This window comes from Poecilia mexicana, unplaced genomic scaffold (genome assembly GCF_051168715.1).
Source record: "Poecilia mexicana isolate PSO_F unplaced genomic scaffold, ASM5116871v1 scaffold_11, whole genome shotgun sequence".
Taxonomy (NCBI): domain Eukaryota; kingdom Metazoa; phylum Chordata; class Actinopteri; order Cyprinodontiformes; family Poeciliidae; genus Poecilia; species Poecilia mexicana.
This window is the reverse complement of record NW_028263380.1, coordinates 4,576,777-4,598,646: the sequence shown is the minus strand read 5'-3', so window position 1 is coordinate 4,598,646 and position 21,870 is coordinate 4,576,777. Positions and strand designations below refer to the sequence as shown.

Genomic DNA, 21,870 nt, shown 5'->3' with positions numbered 1-21,870 from the left:
CGAGGTAATGCAAAAGAAAAAAATTTCCCCATGCCACCTACAGGTCTTACCTTTACTCTGTAATAAGTAAAGGTAAGATGGCAATAAAATGTTTTTGTCTAGTTTATTAATGAAATGTGAGAGTTGTGGGCTACAGATTGTATGTGTAAAGAATGCAGAAGAAACATAACCCACAAACTGCTGTGTTAGATTCAGGTTTTGCAGGAAAGTTTCTTTCAGCTATGTCGGGTTGCCAATCTAAAATCAGTTTTGTCAAAGCACAATTTGGAGATAATAATTTATGTTCTTGCCTTTGCCCTGCGATCAGTCAGGCCTGTCTTACACATCTTCAACTCCTTCAGGATGTGGCTGCAGGTCATTCAACCGGGACATGCAAACTAGGGCTGGGTCATATGAGGAAAATCTAATATCCTGATATATTTTTGCTATATTATGATACACAGTATATGTCACGATATTTTTAAATGAGCTCCAATGTTATTTTAGGCCCTGTTTACAATGATCCAACAAAAATTTAATTTTCTATTAACCCATTAACATGAAGACATTCTAATTACAATCTTTGTTTACACTGTAATGGTACACATCTAAAAGGTGTAATGCCCTTGCCACACCACTAGTTGGTGCTAGGTTCTTTGGAACTAAGTGCACATGTGTAAAAAAATTTGAAAACGATCTACCTGAAAACCATTGTTATGTCGATTCACATTTCCCCATCAGATTCTGTTCACCCAGTATCTGGGGGAACACACACTATGTATGTGTTTGTATCCATTCAAGATATTGGATATTGAATTGGTCATGTATGAATTGTCTACACTACGACTAGATAATAAGGTCAGAAAAAAGTTTTAATTAAGAAAAAATTAGCGAGGGAAGTAGGTCAGTTGCTTGCTTTGACAAATTTAACATTTAGATGTTCTGTAGAATAGTGTGTTTAGGTTCAGCTTAAAAATAAAAATGGCGACCTACACAAAAACTGACAGATCATCAGTAAAACAGGTGTTTAAATTAGCTAATCAACCACCGCTGTGTTAGCTTGGCTAATAGCAGCGGTAGCTAATCTACCACAGCAATCACTTATTAATAAACGCAAAATAGTCATTAAGCCAAAAAACCTGAAACAGACTAAATTATCTGTTCTTTGTGTGGAAAATATTTTGTGTTTTTTGGTGTTGAATCCAGAAACATATAGTGGCGTTGTAGTCAGTTGCTATGGCAACGTTTCATACATGTGGCGGCATTGAGCCGGCTGAACGGTGAATATGGTTTGGCCATTTCAACGTCGTATTTCCTGATCTCCCCTGAACAGGTAACGACAGTCTGTTGGGTCCATGATGGTCTTTAAAGCGTTCCTCACCGTTAGTGGTCGGGTCCTGCTGTCATGGGGTGTGGCTGGTGGTGGTGAGGATGAACGCTGAGACCCAGACGATGATGATGATGATTATTTAATAAGGAGAAGCTCAAAACTGTCCAATGCAGGCAGCACGGCAGAGAGAATAGCACAAAGCTAATTACCGGTAGCAACTAATAGAGGACTGAAAAACGAGAGCTGACGCCGACACAGGACTTAACCAGTTCTACTGAGACGACTGACACTGACAAAGACAGGACCCGACAAGAGACAAAGACAACAGGTGGGACTAAATACACAGAGAGGGTAATCAAGGAATGAGACACGCCTGGGAAGCAATCAATGGGGAAGACGCAGAAACAGAGACTCAGGACAGAAACTGAACACAGAAAAACCTTAAATACACAGAAACACGGATCATGACACGTAGTGTGCAAAAAAAAGCTCAGCACTTCCACTATATAAAATATGCAATTTTCTTTTTACATTTCTGTTGTTATACAGGTCTTAAATTTGATTCATAAAAGTCTTAAAACATCTTAAGTTTGAGTTGGTGGAATCAGCAGCACAACGTGTTAGTGTTGTCAGAGGTATTGAATCCTGATTAACAAAACATGAACAAAATTACTAGACCGACGTTCAAGACAATTTGCTTTGTCGTTCAGACTCTGTATTGCAGTTTTCATACAGGACAAAATGCCCTAAACACAACGGAGTCAAGAGAGAGAAAACACTAAAAACACAAAGAAAAACTGCATTCTATAAACGTGAACCTCGCCTTTTACCAGTACATTCTGCTTTTTAGTATTACCGCAATAACATTCAGTACAGTGACATCCATGCCGCAGCCATGTATTTGTCATTGCATATTTGTCTAGTAAGCATATTTAAATAATTTCTGACAATAAATAAAGTACGCAAATCTTGCATAATTTATCTGCTATATATATGTAAATGTTTAAAAGAGTTTCTACCGTCTTCCGACTTTATGTAGCATTGTTCTGGTGCTGTTTGAGTCAGTTGATGTCATCTGAATGGTTTCAAGTGACCAAGGCAAGTTTTCTTTAAGGTCTGAGAGAACTTAACGCCCTTTGTACAGCTTTAGCTTTCGGCCATTAGCCAGGTGATGGATAAGAGCATACTCATATTGTCCAGGATGCAGTCCAGTTTTTAACTTTTTGTCTTTAAGTGTTTCCCAGTAGTGGCTCCAGTTTCCATTGCTGTCTGCTCCATACCCAAAAACGTGGACCTAGGCAAGCAAAATCAATTAGTTGCCTAGCGATTCGATCAATGTTTTTATGAACCTAACAGGTAAAATCTGTTGGAGTGATTAAATCTCGCTGTTCATTTGGGGAAGTGCAAACTCTGGTCCACCCAAAAACCTAGCTCTGGGTTCGGTTGAAGTGAACTGGTGCGGTTTGAATGCACATGTGAGTGTGAAGGGGACCGGAGACACGGGAAAACTAATTATAGTGCAAGGAATTCTGGGTAAATGTGTGCTAGCAAGAAAAATGGCTGGTGGTCTTTTACAAAAGACAAAAGAGAAATCCTCCAACTGCTAAAATCAAACGCCACTCCATGTTTGTTTACATTTTGTGAAGAAAGAAGTTGCAGTCGCATCTTCTTTGGGAGTTTTTGTGTCATTTCCTTCAGTAGTTCCTAGAGCAGCGACCCCACAGGCGAGGAGGAGAATACGTCTTTCAATAGATTTGGATCATTTGACACAAAAGAGCACCAGCTTAAGATGTAGTAAATGTTGCAATTTTGGTTCCCATTCAAACCGAATCTACTGGACTATCAGGTATAAAAACACCCTTAATAGATATCTGCCCCTGTTAGTGGGTATGACAACATGGGCTCCATTATAGAGAATATCACCATTATAAAGTTTTAGTTCAAATGTTTTCTGAATCTTCACCAACACATTTACGGTGTTGGTAAAAATGTTCCTTACTGCTTCAGTACCAGAAGACTTAGGATCAAAAATAGTTCTGTTCACAACCAACTTATAAAAAATTATAATCTATTTGTAGAATATGATAGAAAAAATCTATAAGAAATGCTTAGATGAGCTCATATGAGAGAGATTAACTATGAACAAAGTGCATCATAATACTGATCATCACAGTCAAAATCTTTTCAAGTGAAAGACTCATATTTACTTACGTCATCACAAATGTGAAGAGCAAGAACCAAAGTCATAAACCCAGTGGATGGATATGATCCTTTCTTCTTCAACCAAATCTCATGGACATACTTCATGAAAGCTGGATTTATCACCTTCACCTGTTAAGTAAAAAAAACTCTTTTTAAACTTGTGGAAAACATGATTTGTCCCTAAAAAAAACATGCCATGTTTAATACTCACCAAATCTTTGTTGGCTTTTATTCTAGATTTTACTTCAACATAAGATCTGGTGGAAAAAACAAATCAAAAGAAATATGTTAGTCTTTTTTAAAGTATCATTTGTAAAAGTACGCAGCAACAAATTGACAGCAATAACTTGGTTCACTTAGCCTGTGATTGACAAAAAAAGGTGTTCGTTTTTCAAAGTCATATTTTCACCATATTATTCATCTACTTATATATGTCATGGTTAAATTTCAGTCACAAGCTAAATATTAAGTTGTAAATTAAATATTTTATTTAATCTATAAAGTAAATATCTGGTTCCCAATGAAGTGCTTAAGGTGTCACTGATAAAATGTTGAAAATATACATAAATTTTCAGTGTAAGTTTGTTATATATTTCACAGTTGATTTTTTGCAAGCCAAACGCTAATTAAATGCAAAAAGGTTTTGAAATGCTTTTAAACTCAGCTCTGTGTTGCGGTAACGGGACAGCCGGCGGCGCTACTCCTTTACAGGATGTGAAGTATGTGACCAGATCGATCATGTTGAGAATTCCTTACATGTTTCGTTCCGTGTGAAGGTGATACGTTTTTGTCTTCTTACTTGGTTCAGCTCCCCCACTTATTTTTATAGCTTTTCTTAAGCTTCTGAGAAAAAACGAGGGCTAAAATTTGGAGGTAACTCAATATCTTGTCAATATCTCAATGTCTTCCATTCTTGTCCTCCTTGATCTCACTGCTGCATTTGACACTGTGGACCATAACATTCTCCTACATCGTCTTCATGCGGAAGTCGGTCTCTGTGAATCTGTCCTGGATTGGTTTCAATCTTTTTTTTCAAATAGGCTGGAATGTGTCTGCCTTGGCAACTCCAAGTCCCAGGCCATTAGAGTGTCCTATGGTGTCCCACAGGGGTCAGTTCGAGGGCCTATGCTTTTTTCTCTTTACATGCTGCCTTTAGGTAAAATCATTAATCGGCATAACATTCCATTTCACTGTTATGCAGACGATTTACAACTTTATATTAGAACGGGATCATCTTCTACTTCACCTCCACTTACTGCGCTAACGTCCTGCCTGGAGGAGATTAAGACTTGGATGAATCATAACTTTCTTCAGTTGAACTGTTCCAAAATCGAGGCCATATTGATCGGAACGCCTCACCAGGTTCAATCCTCGACTCTGATGAGTATTTCGTTCTCTGGACAAGACATTCCCATTTCCTCTGTTATTACAAACCTTGGAGTTCAAATGGACTCTCATCTCAAATTTGAAAATCACATTAAGCACCTGTTTAAAACCTGTATTTTTCATCTTTGTAATATTTCCAAAATTCGTTCAAATTTGACCATATCGCACCTAGTCTTTACGAGCTTCACTGGCTTCCTGTAACTTTTAGGATTCAGTATAAAATTACACTTATCACTCATCACTGTCTTTATGGAACCTCACCGGATTATTTGAAGGACCTCCTTATTTCACATTCAACTTCTAGATCCTTACGATCCCAAGCCTGTAATCTTCTCCACCTTCCTTGATCAAGACTAAGGACTAAGGGTGATCAGGCATTTGCTGTGGCTGCTCCTTGTCTATGGATTTCTCTCCCGGACTGTTTGAGAGCCCCACAATTATTGTCTGATTTTAAAACCGGCTTGAAAACTTTTCTTTTTAGACAAGCCTACTCCACTTTTAAATGACTGTCTTTTTTCAATTGTTGATTTTGTTTTTAGCTGCACTGTGAAGCACTTTGGGATTTTTGTTGATGAAAAGTGCGCTATAAATTAAATTGATTATTATTATTATTACCATCTCGCTAGGTTTGCAACATTTGCCGTTGTTTGTGCATGCGCAGTGACCTACGTAGGGGGTGGGGGCGTCCCTTCTTTTTCTGTGTTATAATGGCGGTTAGCAAACGACTAAAAGAAACATTACCACCACCAACTGGTAATCTAGTGACGGTGTGGTAATGTGACCTCTGTTTTCCTTTTTTGGAGTTCTATCTATGTTTTCCTTTATATTGTTTTGATTGCTTATATTTTGAAGTTATGCATTTTCTTAGGTTTAGTTGAGTTAAACTTTTGAGTTACTGTTTTGCATGTTTTTCTGATTGGTTATTTTTGAGGTCACGTGCCCGGATACCCAGAGAGGCCCACTGCACCGGCGCAGGTGCTATGCATCTGCTTAACTAGCATGGAGATTGGGAAGGAGACAAGACGCGGCTAGAAAAGGAGTGGACGGATTTTGGGTGAGCGCGTTTTTTTGTTGGAGCTGGAGGACAGTATCTACAGATCGGCGGACTACACGGAGAGACTGGTCGCCGTTGAGGAGCGGGCGGCCAGATCCTAGACGAGGTCCGCCAGGAATCGGAGGATTGGCCGGGTCGAGCCAAGAGGGGGCTGAACGTGGTGGAGGACCGCGCCCTTCCTTCTTTGCCCAGCTAAGGACAATTATAGACTTTCTTATTGACTGGTTGACAAGGACTGCCTGCACCTCCTTCTCTTGGATTATTGTCTTTTAAATAAAATTATTGTAACTTTACGGGTTTGTTTAGAAACTGTTCACAATTCCTGAAGTAATTTATTGGTACACCACTCGGGTGCCACAGAATCTGGCGTTGTTGGCAGGATCGGTGAAGGATTGTGAGCAGTGTTTTAATAGATTTTTTTTTTAGAAAAACGGGATTTTTAAATCTTTTTAAAAAAAAAAATGATGATGCCCATTTATCCCGGTGCCCCATGGATCCCTAAATTTGAAGGGCAAAATGACGATGCCAAGTATAGTGAATGGAAGGAGCAGATACAAGGTCTTTTAGATGCAAATGATTTGGCTGAATCGCACAAAGTAAAGATTTTGATTGGTTCCTTGTCTGGTTTACCCAGACGCCAAATTAATGTGCTCAGTGATGATGAACGTGATAGGGTGACAAAAATATTTTCCATCCTCGATGACTTGTATACAAAGAAGGTTCCTGTGTCTGTTTTACGGTCACAATTTTTTGGTTGTGTGCAGAAACCAGGCGAGTCTGTCCAGGCGTATGGGCTCCGGTTGAGAGAGCTGTACCAAAAATTACAAAAACATGATGAAACAGAAGCACCCACTGATACTCACCTTAGGGACCAATTCCTGCTTGGCCTGGAGGATGGTGCCATACTTCAGATGTTAAAGCGAGTTGTGCGCCTAGACCCTGACACAACCTTTAGAGCTGTGCAACAGGAGGCTCTTCTGTTGGAAGAAGAACAAAGTCCCAGACGGCCTGAAGTAACATGTGCTGCGGTAAGGAACCCTAATACTGTTCAATCTCACCAACAGAGTGACGTGTGGAAACAGGAGCTGAAAAGGGAACTCATGGAGGAGGTGAAGGCTCAGATGAAGGACCTTGCCTGTGAACTAATCAAAGACAAGAGATCGATGGGCCCCATGCGAACCTCAACACGCCCCAGGACCACCGCTCCACATCCCCAGGTGAAACCACACCAGAACCGCCACACCAGTTACCAATGGGATGAAGACGGTAGGCCCATTTGTAGGGTGTGCAAACAACTGGGTCATATCGCCCGATTTTGTACAGAGTCCTCAGTAAACCAGCCAGCTTTAAACTAGTGCACCCTACTGTAGAGGCCCATGCAGTGGGGTTAGGTCAACAAGACCAGAGGGCCACTACTAATTTAGTGGGGAACTGCCCCTATGTGGATGTGTTCGTGGGAGGAATTAAGTTAGAGGGACTTTTGGATACTGGCTCACAAGTGACTCTTATGCAACAGAGCCTTTTTCTCAAACACTTCCCTGACTGTCATGTTAATAATGCTCCTACTTACATCCAGCTTAAGGCAGCGAATGGCCTGAAGATCCCCTGCATAGGCTACGCCCTAATGGACTTTAAGATTGAGGGTGTTGATATTAACCAAAAAGGTGTTTTTGTCGTGACTGATGAATGCTCCACCAGTCCCCTCATCATCGGCATGAATATAATCAGACCATGTTGGCATGTGGTTTTTAATAACCCGGGGAAGCCTTTGTCCTTTTGCTGTCAGAGCCCGCGGTCCCAGCGGGCGTGGCGAGAAGCTTTTTCCCTTTGTCAGAGGACAGCTGTCACCATGGAGGATGAGTTTAAGGGATATGTCTGGCCAGCTCAGCGACGAGGGGTCAAGATCCCCGCAAGAAGTGAGGTGGTGATCTGGGGACGAGCTCGAGCAGGACCAGCAGGGACAAACTACTGCGGCCTGGTGGAAGCCCTGGAGGAGCTCAACACTGTTACAGTGGCTCGCACCCTTGCTATCGTCAGAAATGGTAGGCTCCCTGTTCGTCTGAAAAATTGCAATAATTTTCCAGTTACTCTAGGGCGCTACCAAAAGATTGGCCGCCTCTACCAAGTCGACGACGTGGATGTCCATGGAGGTCGGGATGTGGACCTGGCTGTTGATGACAGTGGCGTGGTGCAGGTCGGCCTGGTGGAAGCTGTGGATACCTTAGAGGAGGGCAATGGCTTCAGCCTAGAAAGACTAGTGGAACGACCAGGTTTAACACCTGCTGAAGCTGGTAAGCTAACCACCTTACTGCAAAAATGGGAGAAGGTGTTTTCTAAACATGACGAAGACTTTGGTCGGACGGATGCCGTCAAGCACACCATTCCAACGGGAGATGCATGCCCTACAAGGGAGAGATTCAGACCACTGCCGCCACTCATGTATAAAGAAATGAGGTCCCTACTAGCAGACATGTTGGACAAAGGTGTGATAACTGAAAGTTCCAGCCCCTGGGCTGCACCCATTGTTATGGTCAAGAAAAAAGATGGGAGCTGGAGGTTCTGTGTTGATTACAGAAAACTGAACTCTGTTACTCACAAAGATGCTTTCCCTCTCCCTAGGATTGAAGAGACTCTAACCTCCCTTTCTAAGGCAGAGTGGTTTTCCACTTTAGACCTGGCCAGTGGATACTGGCAAGTTGAAGTGGATCCCAAGGATAGAGAAAAGACTGCCTTCACTACACCCTTGGGCCTTTTTGAATTCCAGCGCATGCCATTTGGTCTTTGCAATGCACCTGCAACGTTTCAGAGACTAATGCAACAATGTTTGAGTGGTCAGATTGCTGAGTCCCTGCTTGTATATTTGGATGACATAATTGTCTATTCACCTGATTTTGATACCCACTTGCAGCACCTGGAAGAAGTCTTCATGTGCCTGTGGAAGCACGGTCTGAAGCTGAGACCTGACAAGTGCAACCTGTTCCAGAGAGAGGTGCGATTTCTGGGTCATGTGGTCAACCAGAGGGGAGTTATGCCTGATCCAGACAAGGTGGCTGCAGTTACAGAGTGGGCTGCTCCAAAATGCATTAAAGAAGTGAGGGCATTTCTAGGCCTGGCTGGCTATTACAGACGCTTCATCCAGGGGTTCTCCAAAATTGCACGCCCACTTAATTCTCTGTTAACAGGCATCCCTACTGACAAAAAGCACGGCGCCAAATTAATTGACTGGACATTAGACTGTCAAGCTGCATTTGACAAACTAAAGGAGGCATTAACCCAAGCACCGATACTAGCCTATGCAGATTATACCCAGCCTTTCAGTCTGTACACTGACGCCAGTTATCATGGATTGGGTGCAGTACTGGCGCAAAATCAAGAGGGAGAAGAGCGAGTAATCGCTTACGCCAGTCGCAGTCTACACCCTGCAGAGCGAAATGATGCAAACTACAGCTCATTTAAATTGGAGCTCTTGGCACTGAAATGGGCAATCACCGAAAAATTTAAGGATTATTTAACTGGCGCTAAGTTTACAGTGTTTACTGACAATAATCCAGTCGCCCACCTACAGACTGCTAAACTTGGTGCTGTGGAACAAAGGTGGGTTGCACAGTTGGCCTCATTTGATTTTGAGGTGAAGTATCGAGCTGGAAAAGAAAATGTGAATGCAGATGCATTGTCCAGATTCCCCAAGGTTACGACCAATATTGGCTGCGCTGTGGCAGCTGTAATAGATGCAGATGCAGAAGACACAGCTTCACTCGAACTGGGGGAGAACTGGCAGGCCCTACAGGGGGCAGATCCAGACGTACATCAAATACGAGTGTATGTGGAAAAGGGGAAAGCCCCGACTAAGACTGAGCAGGCAGCTCTAAGTGAACCAGCCAAAAAGCTGCTGAAACATTGGAAACGACTCCGCATACACAAAGGGATTCTTTGCAGACATGTGTTTGACTCCTATGTATGTGAGCCCCGTTTCCAGATTGTGTGCCCAGATTCTAAGCGTCAGGAGGTCTGGAGGAAATGTCATGAAGCTACAGCCCACGCAGGAGTGGAGAGGACCCTCTCTCATCTGAGGCGCCATTTCTTCTGGCCAGGCATGGAAAAGAGGGTACAGTGTTTTCAGAATGGGTGTGTTGTTTGTAGTCTACAAAAAAATCGTGTAGAACAACGAGCACCTCTTAAGCCGATAGTGGTGTCTTACCCTTTAGAGGTAGTAGCCCTTGATTTTCTCTCGTTGCGCCGACCAAGTGACGCTTATCAAAGTATTTTAGTAATGACTGATATGTTCACCCGTTACTCATGGGCTGTCCCTACACGTGATCAAACTGCTCAAACTACTGTTCGTGCAATTTGGTCTCATGTCATTCAACCGTTTGGCTGCCCAGCACGTTTCCATTCGGATCAGGGACCAAATTTTGAATCGGAACTTATGAAAGAACTGTGTAGCTTGTACGGCGTTTCTAAAAGTCGCACTACCCCATATCACCCAGCAGGTAACGGGAGAGTAGAAAGGATGAATCAAACATTATTAAACATGCTTCGTTCACTTGAGGTTGAAAAGCAGAGTAGGTGGCCAGAGCACTTACCAGAGTTGTTGCATGCTTATAACAATGTTGTTCACAGTGCTACTGGTTTCGCTCCATCTTACCTCATGTTTGGTCGTCATCTTAGACTCCCGGTTGATTTGAGTTTGGGTGTATTAGATACACAACCCCGCAGGGACTTGCAGGGATGGGTTTTAGAACACCATCAGAAGTTGTCTCATGCTTATGAGGTAGCCCGGAATAAGATGAGTAGTGCAGCAAACAATGAAAAACGGTGTTATGATAAGAAAGCCAAAGCCAGTGCGCTTCTCCCTGGGGAACGCGTGTGGGTCCGTGACCGGAACAGACAGGGACAGGGTAAACTACACAGTTGGTGGGACCCAGAGCCATTTGTAGTTGTAGGTGTTGTTGGGGACACAGGTTTGGTCTACCGTGTTAGGCCAGAGAAGGGTGGGAAGGAACGAACCTTGCACAGAAATGCTCTAAAGATCTGTATTGCTCCTTCCACAGAAGCGTTGAGAGAACAACCTCCTGTTGAAACACATGAACCGCCTTTAATGCTCTATTACCCTGTAATTAACCAAGAACCAGAACAAGTACTGCGCCGCTCTACACGAACTACGAGAGGACAATGTCCTTCTCGCTATAGAGTGTAAATATCGGCCGGGACTGGCCTTGTTAAAGTGTGGGGGGGTGTGGTAATGTGACCTCTGTTTTCCTTTTTTGGAGTTCTATCTATGTTTTCCTTTATATTGTTTTGATTGCTTATATTTTGAAGTTATGCATTTTCTTAGGTTTAGTTGAGTTAAACTTTTGAGTTACTGTTTTGCATGTTTTTCTGATTGGTTATTTTTGAGGTCACGTGCCCGGATACCCAGAGAGGCCCACTGCACCGGCGCAGGTGCTATGCATCTGCTTAACTAGCATGGAGATTGGGAAGGAGACAAGACGCGGCTAGAAAAGGAGTGGACGGATTTTGGGTGAGCGCGTTTTTTTGTTGGAGCTGGAGGACAGTATCTACAGATCGGCGGACTACACGGAGAGACTGGTCGCCGTTGAGGAGCGGGCGGCCAGATCCTAGACGAGGTCCGCCAGGAATCGGAGGATTGGCCGGGTCGAGCCAAGAGGGGGCTGAACGTGGTGGAGGACCGCGCCCTTCCTTCTTTGCCCAGCTAAGGACAATTATAGACTTTCTTATTGACTGGTTGACAAGGACTGCCTGCACCTCCTTCTCTTGGATTATTGTCTTTTAAATAAAATTATTGTAACTTTACGGGTTTGTTTAGAAACTGTTCACAATTCCTGAAGTAATTTATTGGTACACCACTCGGGTGCCACAACGGGATGGGTGATAATCTGACATCCATACATGATGAACTACATTAAGCAGTCCACCTTAATGTGGACTGCTTAATGTAGCAGTCCACATTAAGGTGGACTGCTGCCCTAGCAGCTCTGCTGCTAGGGCTAGCAGAGCCTTCTCTGCTAGCCCTAGAAAATTGAAAAGAAAAAGTGTAAAATATCTTGAGCATATGCAATTTTAACTAGAATTCAGTTTTTATTCTACAAACAAGTTTCTTATTGGTATTATTGAAGTTTCACTTTAATTTGTCAAACGTCAGATTCACAAATGCAAATTTTCATCATCTTCATCCTTTTTAATCTAAATTTATCCACCATTTCCAAGAGTATAAACAAAAAAGCTGTAAACACATATGTTGTAGTTATAGAATATTTTCCATATCTGTAATATCTGCTTGGTGTTTTTATTATTATTTATTTATTTTGTATCAATGCATTCACTGTAGAAGCTTAAACACCCCTGGCATTCTTTCTCATATTTTTTGTTCTATTCCTAAATTTCTCTTTGTATTTGTAAGCAATTATGTTTTCTCAATAAAAGTTGACGTGCAAGATGCTTCAAATCCTAAACCGTTGGAGAAAACATGGAACTCACATTCCGCTAAACCCCACAGTAAAGGCCTTAATGAGCCACTCAAGGTCTTGTATCTTGAATGGAAACAGCATGAGGTGAGTAGAGTTATTTAAATCCACGGCGCTCTCTGGGTACATGATGTGATGAGTTGTTTTGACGCCGACGTCTTCTTCGTGGCCTTGTATTGGTGCACCATTCATTCTAAACAGGACAGAGGGGAAATCTGACTAAGTTTGGGAGTTTTTTTTTTTTCTTGTAATGCTTTTCTGAAACAGGGGCATTTACCTTATAATGACCTCTTGGAGATCTATAAGGCGTCCATAAGCTGCTCCTCTCAGGTTGATGGAGTTTCCCACGACTGCACAAGTCCTGTATCTTACATGATTGGTTTTGGAAGTGGGTGGGAATATCTCAAACAGCTTCTGCACTGTTGATTTATAGCAGTTGAGGTCATGTTTCTCACGCTGTAATTGCTGACATTTGTTTGTTGTTAGACCAACCCAGCAAAAAAATAAAATAAAATGATAGGCAAAAAGGTTTCTACTCTAGTGAAGGTATGACAACTTACCTTCCACCAGCTAAATGCTTCCTCAGAAAGACTGACGTTTGCAGAGAGAAACAGTTCAACAGAATGCCTCAGGTGATGACTAAGCAGTGCATTAACATCAGAAAACTCAGGCTCCAACTCATGCCAGGACAAGTTTCTGTCTTCTAAGCTGGGACAGTTATTGTAATGTGACTTTAGCAGTAGCCCAACGGCAGCCGCACACAGCAGGACAACCATCGTCTTCCATTTGTTCATCTTGGAAGAGTTGCTCTTGTTGCTGCTGGAGCTTTTCCATCTGGAAAAGGTGAAACGCACGAGTCAGTTAACATTCCCACACCCGGAGAGAAGCACATGCGTTTCTGTACTTAGCTATGGCTAAAGTTTAAAACAGAAAAGTCAGCCAGCTTTCATGTGGTTCAACTTGTTTAATGAAAAATCTGTTCAAACTAATAACTGGAGATGCCTTTTGATTAAGTCAAGAAAACATAATACAATATGAGCATAATAATAATAATAATAATAATAATAATCCCTGTTACAAGAACTGGCGCATTCAAACAACACTTTCAGTTTTAAAAAAAATGTGCGTCCTTTTCTTTTGAAGCCTTACCTGAGGAGCATTCTTCTCAGGTGTGTCAAAATATTAGACAAATCCTGGGCTGACACCTACATGGCTGACTGCATGCAGCACGAGCATGATTTTTGTTTCAGAGCAGGACTCATGGTCTGTAGAGGGATGTGGTTAGGTGGTACCTGTCCTTAAAGCTACAGTACACACTGCAGCTTTAAAGAGAGAAGAGAAGTAAAACTTACAGGAAAAAAAGCTTGTTTTACAGTTGTACAAAAGCGGTAAAAATCAATTTCTGGCCTTATGTATTAAAGACAGAATTGCTGTGTTAAAGTGAGACTTTACACTGGTAAAAAAAAGAAAAAGTATTTGCCCCATTGTAATCAAGATTATTAGCTTGACAATCTAATATTCTTGTGTCAGATTATCAAGCTACTTTTATCTTTACAGATAAAGATAAGCCAAAGAATTCCAGGAGTTTTAAATTGATGACTTTCCCAGAGTTTTCCAACTAGCCTCTGAAAAGCAGAATACCTTGGATCAAATTCACTTTTGAATTGATCCAAGGTATCAATTGGATCAATTGATACCTAATCCACTAGCCACACCTTAGTTTCATTGCAACCAAATCTGCTGTCTGAAAAAAACAGAAAAAGTAGCTGTGGTGTTTGAGCTTTCTGACCCAGATTCAGAAAGCTGCTCACAGATTCAGTTCAGTTCAATTCAATCCCAAAATATTTTATTGATCCTAAAGGTAAATTAAATCTTGTTGCAACTCAAATTAAATCTTCAAAGAGTTGTTGGAGATGGGGATTTTTTTTCTTTCCATAATTTTCTTGGTTTAATGAATATTTCTTTGTAACATCATCAGCCAGATTTCTTAATAAAGTTGTCTCTGATAACAACTCTTTCTCTCTGTCTCTGCTCCCACTGTCTACTTCTCCTACTCGACACGATTATTTTACTGTAGTAGACAGAATGTTCTGCAGAGTTCAAAGGTTTCTAGTTTTAATAAGTTTCTCTTTATGAATCTTTCCAAGGAAAAGAAAACTAGTCGTGGTCATATGGGTCACTTTCCTCTGTAAAGTCAGACTTTTTATCGTCTTTACGGGTTTGCACCAAACATATGAACAACACAAAAATACAATACAAAGAGTATTTTTGTGCTAACAGCACTTTACAGTATGAGTCCAAGTTCTGTATCACTAAAATGTTTAGTGGCAAATGAAACTTAAACTGTAGCAGACATGAAAATTGCAGTATTCCAAATTAGTGCTGGTCTTTAGAAATGAGTTCAGCTCTGTGAGAGGATGAATGCCGGTCAGGAGAAATTAGAGCAGATTTGGTTGCCTTCACATGTCCATCTCGACACACAGTATATTTGCATGTCCATTTGCATGGGTTACCTTGGCAACAACAACAAGCTTGCAGAAAGTGACCAGAGTCTCTGCAGCATCAGGTCAAAGGAACAAAAACATTTTGCATAGCGATTGGTTTGGTTTAGTCATGAGAAACTGCAGAGTTGCTGAGGGAAATTATTAGCAATGTTAGTCATTTAGACCTAAATTAGCATCACCTGATTATCAGAAGAAAATAGCCAAATGGTTCTCAGACTCACTTATTGTTTATCAACACCTGTCTGATAAGGTTTCCTTCAGACGAGCAGCAGCAGTTAGCAAACACCTGGTGGAACTGAGCGTCAGCTGAGCTCATTATACGAGCTACTACTCAGAACTACGCTGGTAAAGACCTTGTTAAAGGGTTAGTAGGAAGGGAGGAGTTTCCACCTTCAAGAAATCAAGTCACCATGTTAGGTTCAGCTTTTATAAAATAAAGCCACATATATCAAATGTGACTCAAAGGAAATGTGGGTTCATAATTTAACACCTTTAAACTCTGGCTTCAGGAAGTCATCACAACATGGCTCCTCTATTAAACCTACTATAATAAGCTCAGCAGATGTGCCGTTCCACCAAGTGTTTGCTAATTAATGCTGGCTAGTCTGAAGGAGCTGAGTGGGGGAGCTGCAGGGGAAGGGCTGGAGTGTCCGCGCAGCTGCTGTTACAATATTTAAGTCTATTTGACCAATAGAAAGCATCATAACTTTAAACGCTTACAACTTGCTTTCTTTGGCCCAATACTGATACCAGCATGATATTCACTGCTAGTGAATTTTACACCCAACAGTCCGCATCCAGTATGCAAGTAGGGTGCTTAATTTTTTCTTAGTTTTAGATACTGAAATGTTTCTCCACATGAGCAACAGTCAAAAGCAACATGCAAAATAGACATAAAGCAATCCAGACTTCTCAACAAATGCTACGTAGTTGGATTTTATTCAAGCTGCAGTACATAACTTTAATAAAAAAATTTTTTTTTAAATTCTCCATATTTGTTAAAGTCGTCACCATGTCGTGACAGTTTGTTATGAGACAGATAATCTGTGAAAACAATCAGTCTTCTCCATCTCCCCCCTGAATTACTATTGCTAGTTAGGGTAATTCAACATTCCAGGCAGAAACAACCAATCAGAACCAGGAGGAGGGTCTTAGTGCTGTCAATCAACTTCATTCACTCACTGCTAAATATGCTAATGGCAGAGAAACAACTTATCATTGCAGGGAAAATATTTATCTGCCATAATTGGTAGCTATGCTAACTAGACTAAGCATTTACAACAGGCTATGCTAGCTGCAGAATAGCACAGAGCAAGGGGAGGGAGGATGAGCAGCACCACATGAGATTGTGTTTGACAGCACTAAAACTCTCCTAACACTGACTGGTTGTTTCTAGCACTGTGAGAAGGCAGAGGAAATAGATTTTTCACAGATTATCTCTCATGCCATACTGTCACAACATAATGACAGTTTTAACAAATATGTGGAAAAAAAAATATTTTTAATAAAAGTTACATACTGCAGCTTTAATTTCACTTTGGAGAGGGCAGGTCAGGAGGGACGTGGGTTAGAGAGATGAGTCAGTCATCTGCTGGCCGACAGCAGATGACTGATGTTAAGTGGTAAAAGGTACAAAGGACAAGTTAAATATATGAATATCTGGGTAATTTCTTTCCTTAATTCATTAAATGCTACTAAAAAGGAGGTGAACAGTATTCTGCAGCTAAGCTAAATGGTTGATAATCTCACATGTTTAACATTAACATAAACATTAATTTATGTTAATGTTATAAATTAACATTCTTGCCTTTTCCTCTCTCCCTCTCTTTCTTTTTTTTTGGAAATCTAACTTTATTATTTTCTTAGCAGCATAGTAACAGCCACAGTCGTTCTTGTCTTCCACTGACTGACATGCCCTAATCAGGAACGAACCATTTCATGCAGATCCAGGGGGAGTCCAATGCAAATATGGATGTATGTTTTTTGGTCTGGGAGGGGTAACAGTCAATTTTTACTGGTAAAAACAACCTTCAAAAACACAATATGATTAATTTTGTAATTGACATGGCCCCAATTTTTTTATTTTATTTCTATGAACAATAAATAAAAAAAAAAATAATTGTGGAGGGCCCCCTGTTGGTCAGGGCCCCTAGAATTGTCGTCACTTTTATTCTCTGTGTACTATGGTGGCCTAGCGTCATTTTGTTGCCAATGTCACTGTTGTGTCTTTGAACAACGACAATAAAATAAGTCTAAGTCGAAATGTATTTTACTTGGGCAATGTAAACCTGTTCATTTTCTAGTATTTCCCTATCTGTGTTATAAATTAGTTTTCTTGCATCAACTGGAGACATGGTCTTTGGCTCGAAGCCAGGTGTACGCTGCATCAGTTCTGTATGTGTGATGAAGTTTAGTTGTATCGTTTCCCTGTAGACATAAACAAATTAACTAAATAAATGAGGGAGTCATTACTGTAATCAGTTGTGATCATTAGCACAGTACTATTTGACTATCAGTTGTGTTGAGTCTTGTACACAAAAAGTGAAAACTGCAGGACTTTTAGTCATATCAGAAAATCAGTGGGAGTCTGGTTCAGCTGGAGATCAGATCATTTATGCTATATTGTTATATTAGAAATATCACTGTGTGACTGCAGTCACAAGTTATATTCAATAAATTGGATTATGTTCTGATGAGACTCATTTCTCAGATTAAAAGTATTTTTAAAAAATTGACGATCTTGATTTAATACCATCAGGTATTAAACATACACTACATTTTAAATACATTCCTGTATTAAATTTTTTTTATTGTTTTGATTTTCAAAGTTATTTTTTCATTAACTTTAGGCGCAAAATCATCATAGCTAACAGAAATAAAAGCTTTCAAACATCCATATATATACTATATTAGTGTTTCACTTGATAAAACTACTAAAATAAATGGACTTCCGGTAATATTCAAATTTATGGATGGGTCTGAACAGCCATCTACACGAGGACATAAGATTCTAGTATGTCACGCCATCTTCTGGTCAACCAGTGTAACTTCACAAAAGGTCTAAGTTACTGTGAAACAACAGCTGTAAATGTTTCTGCTATAAAACAACAACAACATTGGTTTCTTTGCAGTTTGTATTATTTTATTTGGTAATACTGTCTGCTTCTAATTAATACAAATATCTAAATCAGACCCAAAAATCAATCAGCAACAGTGATTTTACAGTGCTTTTGTTACCCCATGCTGTTGGTCATCTCAAGTTATATAAGAACTGCTTTCTTTCTTCCTCCAAAATAAGAGACTAATATAAGGGGCAACACTCAAGGCTCTTAAGAGTATAGAAAGATAAAATCATATACTGAGAGCAACTGGACAGAACTTTGCAGGACACTTCACTTTGAAGAAATATATTGTGGGATCATATGTAAGAAGGCTTTGTAGATATTAAAGTTTGAAGCTTTAATATCTACAGTTGCATGTGAGCGAAGGAGGAAACAAAGTCACGTCATTAAATATTTTAGCTAATGTTATCTGATGGAACTACATTTATTGGCTGCACTTTACAAAAGGCTTTTGTTGAGTTTGTTTGCGATTTATTTCTGCTGAATAATTTCCTTGTTACCACGCCAATGTTGTGTTTGCTGCATTAATTCGTCAGAATGAGTCACAACTAACAAAGAGCTGGTATGAAGACGGGAAAGCAGCTAAATCTGAAAATACAACAGCCTTCAGTCCTGAACAACTTTTCTCTACAGTTAGGACAGTTTCTCATAGCTTCTAAATTTATTCTGTGTTTTAATTTTTTTTTTCAGTGCAGAAATCATGCTGGTTTAATGCACTCATCACATTCTGACAGGTGGTTCTCAAGATTAATAACCGTTAAGAATAATTATCTCCAATTCCAGTACACACAGCGTGTTCAACAGGGAGGGGCAAGTTTACAGAAATAAACCAGTGAAGCAGGTGCAGCGAGTTTACAAAAGGGTAAATATTAGTCAAATTTTCACCTTAAACCTCTTCTGATCTTAATGGAGTCAAAGTTCGTTATGCATCTCACCTGTTAGTCGATGCACAGGTGACTAGATTGCAGCAAAGACTTGGAAATAGTTTGGTGGAATCTAAAGAGTTTTGTAACAGCTTGCCAAATTTTATCCTGTGTATACATAAAAAAAAAACCCGACAGATTGTCAGATTAACAGTAACTTTTGAAAATAATCTTTAAGCAGGTATTAATCATAACTTATTTTTTAGAATTTTTTTGTTGGTCTGATGTAATATTTATATATTTATTAAGTGTAAAAAGGGGGGAAAAAATCATAATTAACAAAAATAAAGGCTTTCAAACATCCATCTGTGTGTAATCTCTTGGTGAAAGTTCCTGAATTAAACTGACTTTTCAATAATATTCTAATTTGCTGAAAGGGTCAATACATAGTGTAAAAAAGGGCAGTGCTTTTCCTAACCTGATAGTGTGTGAAGAAATAATTTCAGTCCTGTGAAACGATGAATGACCTGTGATTAACTGCATTGTTTCTCGGAATGCTGAGTTCGGTAGTGACACCCAGGCTTTGTTGCTTTGGAATGAAGTATGCTAAAGCTTCTTAAAGCGTAAGACATCAGACTAGATGAAGTCAACATGCTGATTCCACTATCCACAAATGAAAAAAAAAACATGGAATAGAGAAGGCTGACCACTTCTCAGGAAAGGTCAGCCTGCCAAAAGTAATCCAAGAGCACAACAACAAATCATTCAGGAGGTAACAGAAGAACACAGGACTTTTGAAATTAGTTAAAATCAGCATTCATGATTCAGAAAAAGACAGTATAATACAGATAATCTGTGAAAAAACTGAGCTCCTCCACCTTCTCCCCGTGCTCCCAGTACTAACTGCATCACTCGGTCAGAAACAACCAATCAAAGGCAGGAGGAGTTTTAGCGCCGGCGGTCATTCACCGCGGTAAAGCTAGCCGGCTCTGACTCCAGCCGGCCCAGCACACAATATACAAGTGCGCGGTCGCTCAAGACATTATGGTACACACATTTACGTGCTGCTTTCACAATAAAAGCGCACATCCGGTCCATGTTAGAGCGACTCAAATCCGGCCGCAGCATTTGCAAACAGAAAATAATATATGCTGAGAAACTAATACAAAACTAATACAAAACTAATACTATATATATATATATATATATATATATATATATATATATATATATATATATATATATATATATATATATATATATATAAAAATTCCCCTCTCACCCTCCGTGGGTGGTCTCTTTCATCATAGACATAATATAAGGATAGACGCCTCATGGACCGCTCTCGCCTATTGTCGCTGACGAGATTTAGGGCGGCCATCTTGGAGCGGTACACCACTCCAGTCAGCGTTATGTGTTTAACAGGCACAATGACGTATCAGCGGATTTAATCGATCATAACACACTTTTTTGTTTCTGTAAACCATATTCAAACATCTATCAAAGCAACATTTATAAACAATTGTATTTTTTAAGTATGTTTTTAATACATAGTTCATCATATTTAAATATGCTTAGTGGCTATAACAATAGAATAGGAATGGAATATTCTGATATCGATGTATGAAGAGCATATTACAAAGCACACAGCCGTTCATAATGTATTTAATAAATTATTTAGTAATATCAATACATATTTATATAACTATACAAACACTAATAAATAAAGATTAATAATGGCACAAATAAATAATTAATACTGAATTATATATATAAACGTATATATATATATATATATATATATATATATATATATATATATATATATATATATATATATATATATATATATATATATATATATATATTCGGATTTTGGACTCGTCGGCTGAGTCCAAAATCCGACTCGGTTAGCTTTAGTGGCCGAGTCCCCAGACGTCTGAGTGTTTTAAGAAGGGGAGATGCCACAGAGTGGTCAAAATGTCCGTGTTCCAACTTTTTTGGGATTTATAGACATTGTGAAATTTTGACTCAACATATATTTCCTGTAAAGTGTTCCATTTACTCAGATTAAACTTTTGATCTGCCATCTATGTTCTATTACGAATAAAATATTATATGTTGCCACCTCCACATCATTGCATTCAGTTTTTATTCACAAATTATTTAGTGTCACACCTGTTTTGAAATCTGGTTTGTATATAAGTAGTACATGTATAGGAGATTATAGAAAAATCTGTATATAAAAAAGATGATTGAGTGAGGCAGCTCTTTACATTTTCTACTTATTTGTGTATATAAAAATAAAAACGTATTATTTTAAAGGGATTTAATTTTGAAATTATAGATCATATGTGTTTGATATTTTCTGGTTGTCTTGTAGAGGTGTCCCTCTGTCACCCAGAAGTGAGAGAAGTCACTGGAATCACAAAGTTTTTCAGCAATGTGCAAGGCAAATTGGTGGGAAAAACATAACAAATGACTATTTTGAAATGCTTTTATTTTGAAATTACACATCAGATCTAGTTGCCACTTTCTGGTTCTGTTCTAGAGGTGTCCCTCTGTCATCCAGAAGTGGTAGCAGTCTTTGGAAACAGAGAGTTTCTCAGCAATGTGCACGGCAACTTAGGGGGAAAAGATAAAAAAAAAATGACTATTTTGAAGTGCTTTTATTTTGAAACTACACATCAGATCTAGTTGCAACTTTCTGGTTTTGTTCTAGAGGTGTCCCTCTGTCACCCAGAAGTGGTAGCAGTCTTTGAAAACAGAGAGTTTCTCAGCAATGGGCACGGCAACTTAGGGGAAAAGATAAAAAATAAAAAATGACTATTTTGATAGGCTTTTATTTTGAAATTCCACATTATATCTGGTTGCCACTTTCTGGTTCTGTTCTAGAGGTGTCCCTCAGTCATCCAGAAGTGGTAGGAGTCTATGGAAACAGAGAG

At 39.7% G+C, this 21,870-nt stretch overlaps 1 protein-coding gene across 1 annotated transcript; it reads right to left on the bottom strand.

The window, feature by feature from the left end:
* Positions 1-1,816: 1,816 nt before the first annotated feature.
* On the bottom strand, positions 1,817-14,046 carry LOC148156369 (CMP-N-acetylneuraminate-beta-galactosamide-alpha-2,3-sialyltransferase 1-like). Its single transcript, XM_088010089.1, has 7 exons — positions 13,586-14,046; positions 12,997-13,270; positions 12,714-12,901; positions 12,450-12,629; positions 3,723-3,768; positions 3,521-3,640; positions 1,817-2,603 (listed from the first exon to the last, which is right to left on the bottom strand). The coding sequence occupies exons 1-7, from the start codon at positions 13,594-13,596 to the stop codon at positions 2,436-2,438; spliced, it is 987 nt and encodes a 328-aa protein (XP_087866215.1). The 5' UTR covers positions 13,597-14,046; the 3' UTR covers positions 1,817-2,435.
* Between the last annotated feature and the right edge of the window lie 7,824 nt (positions 14,047-21,870).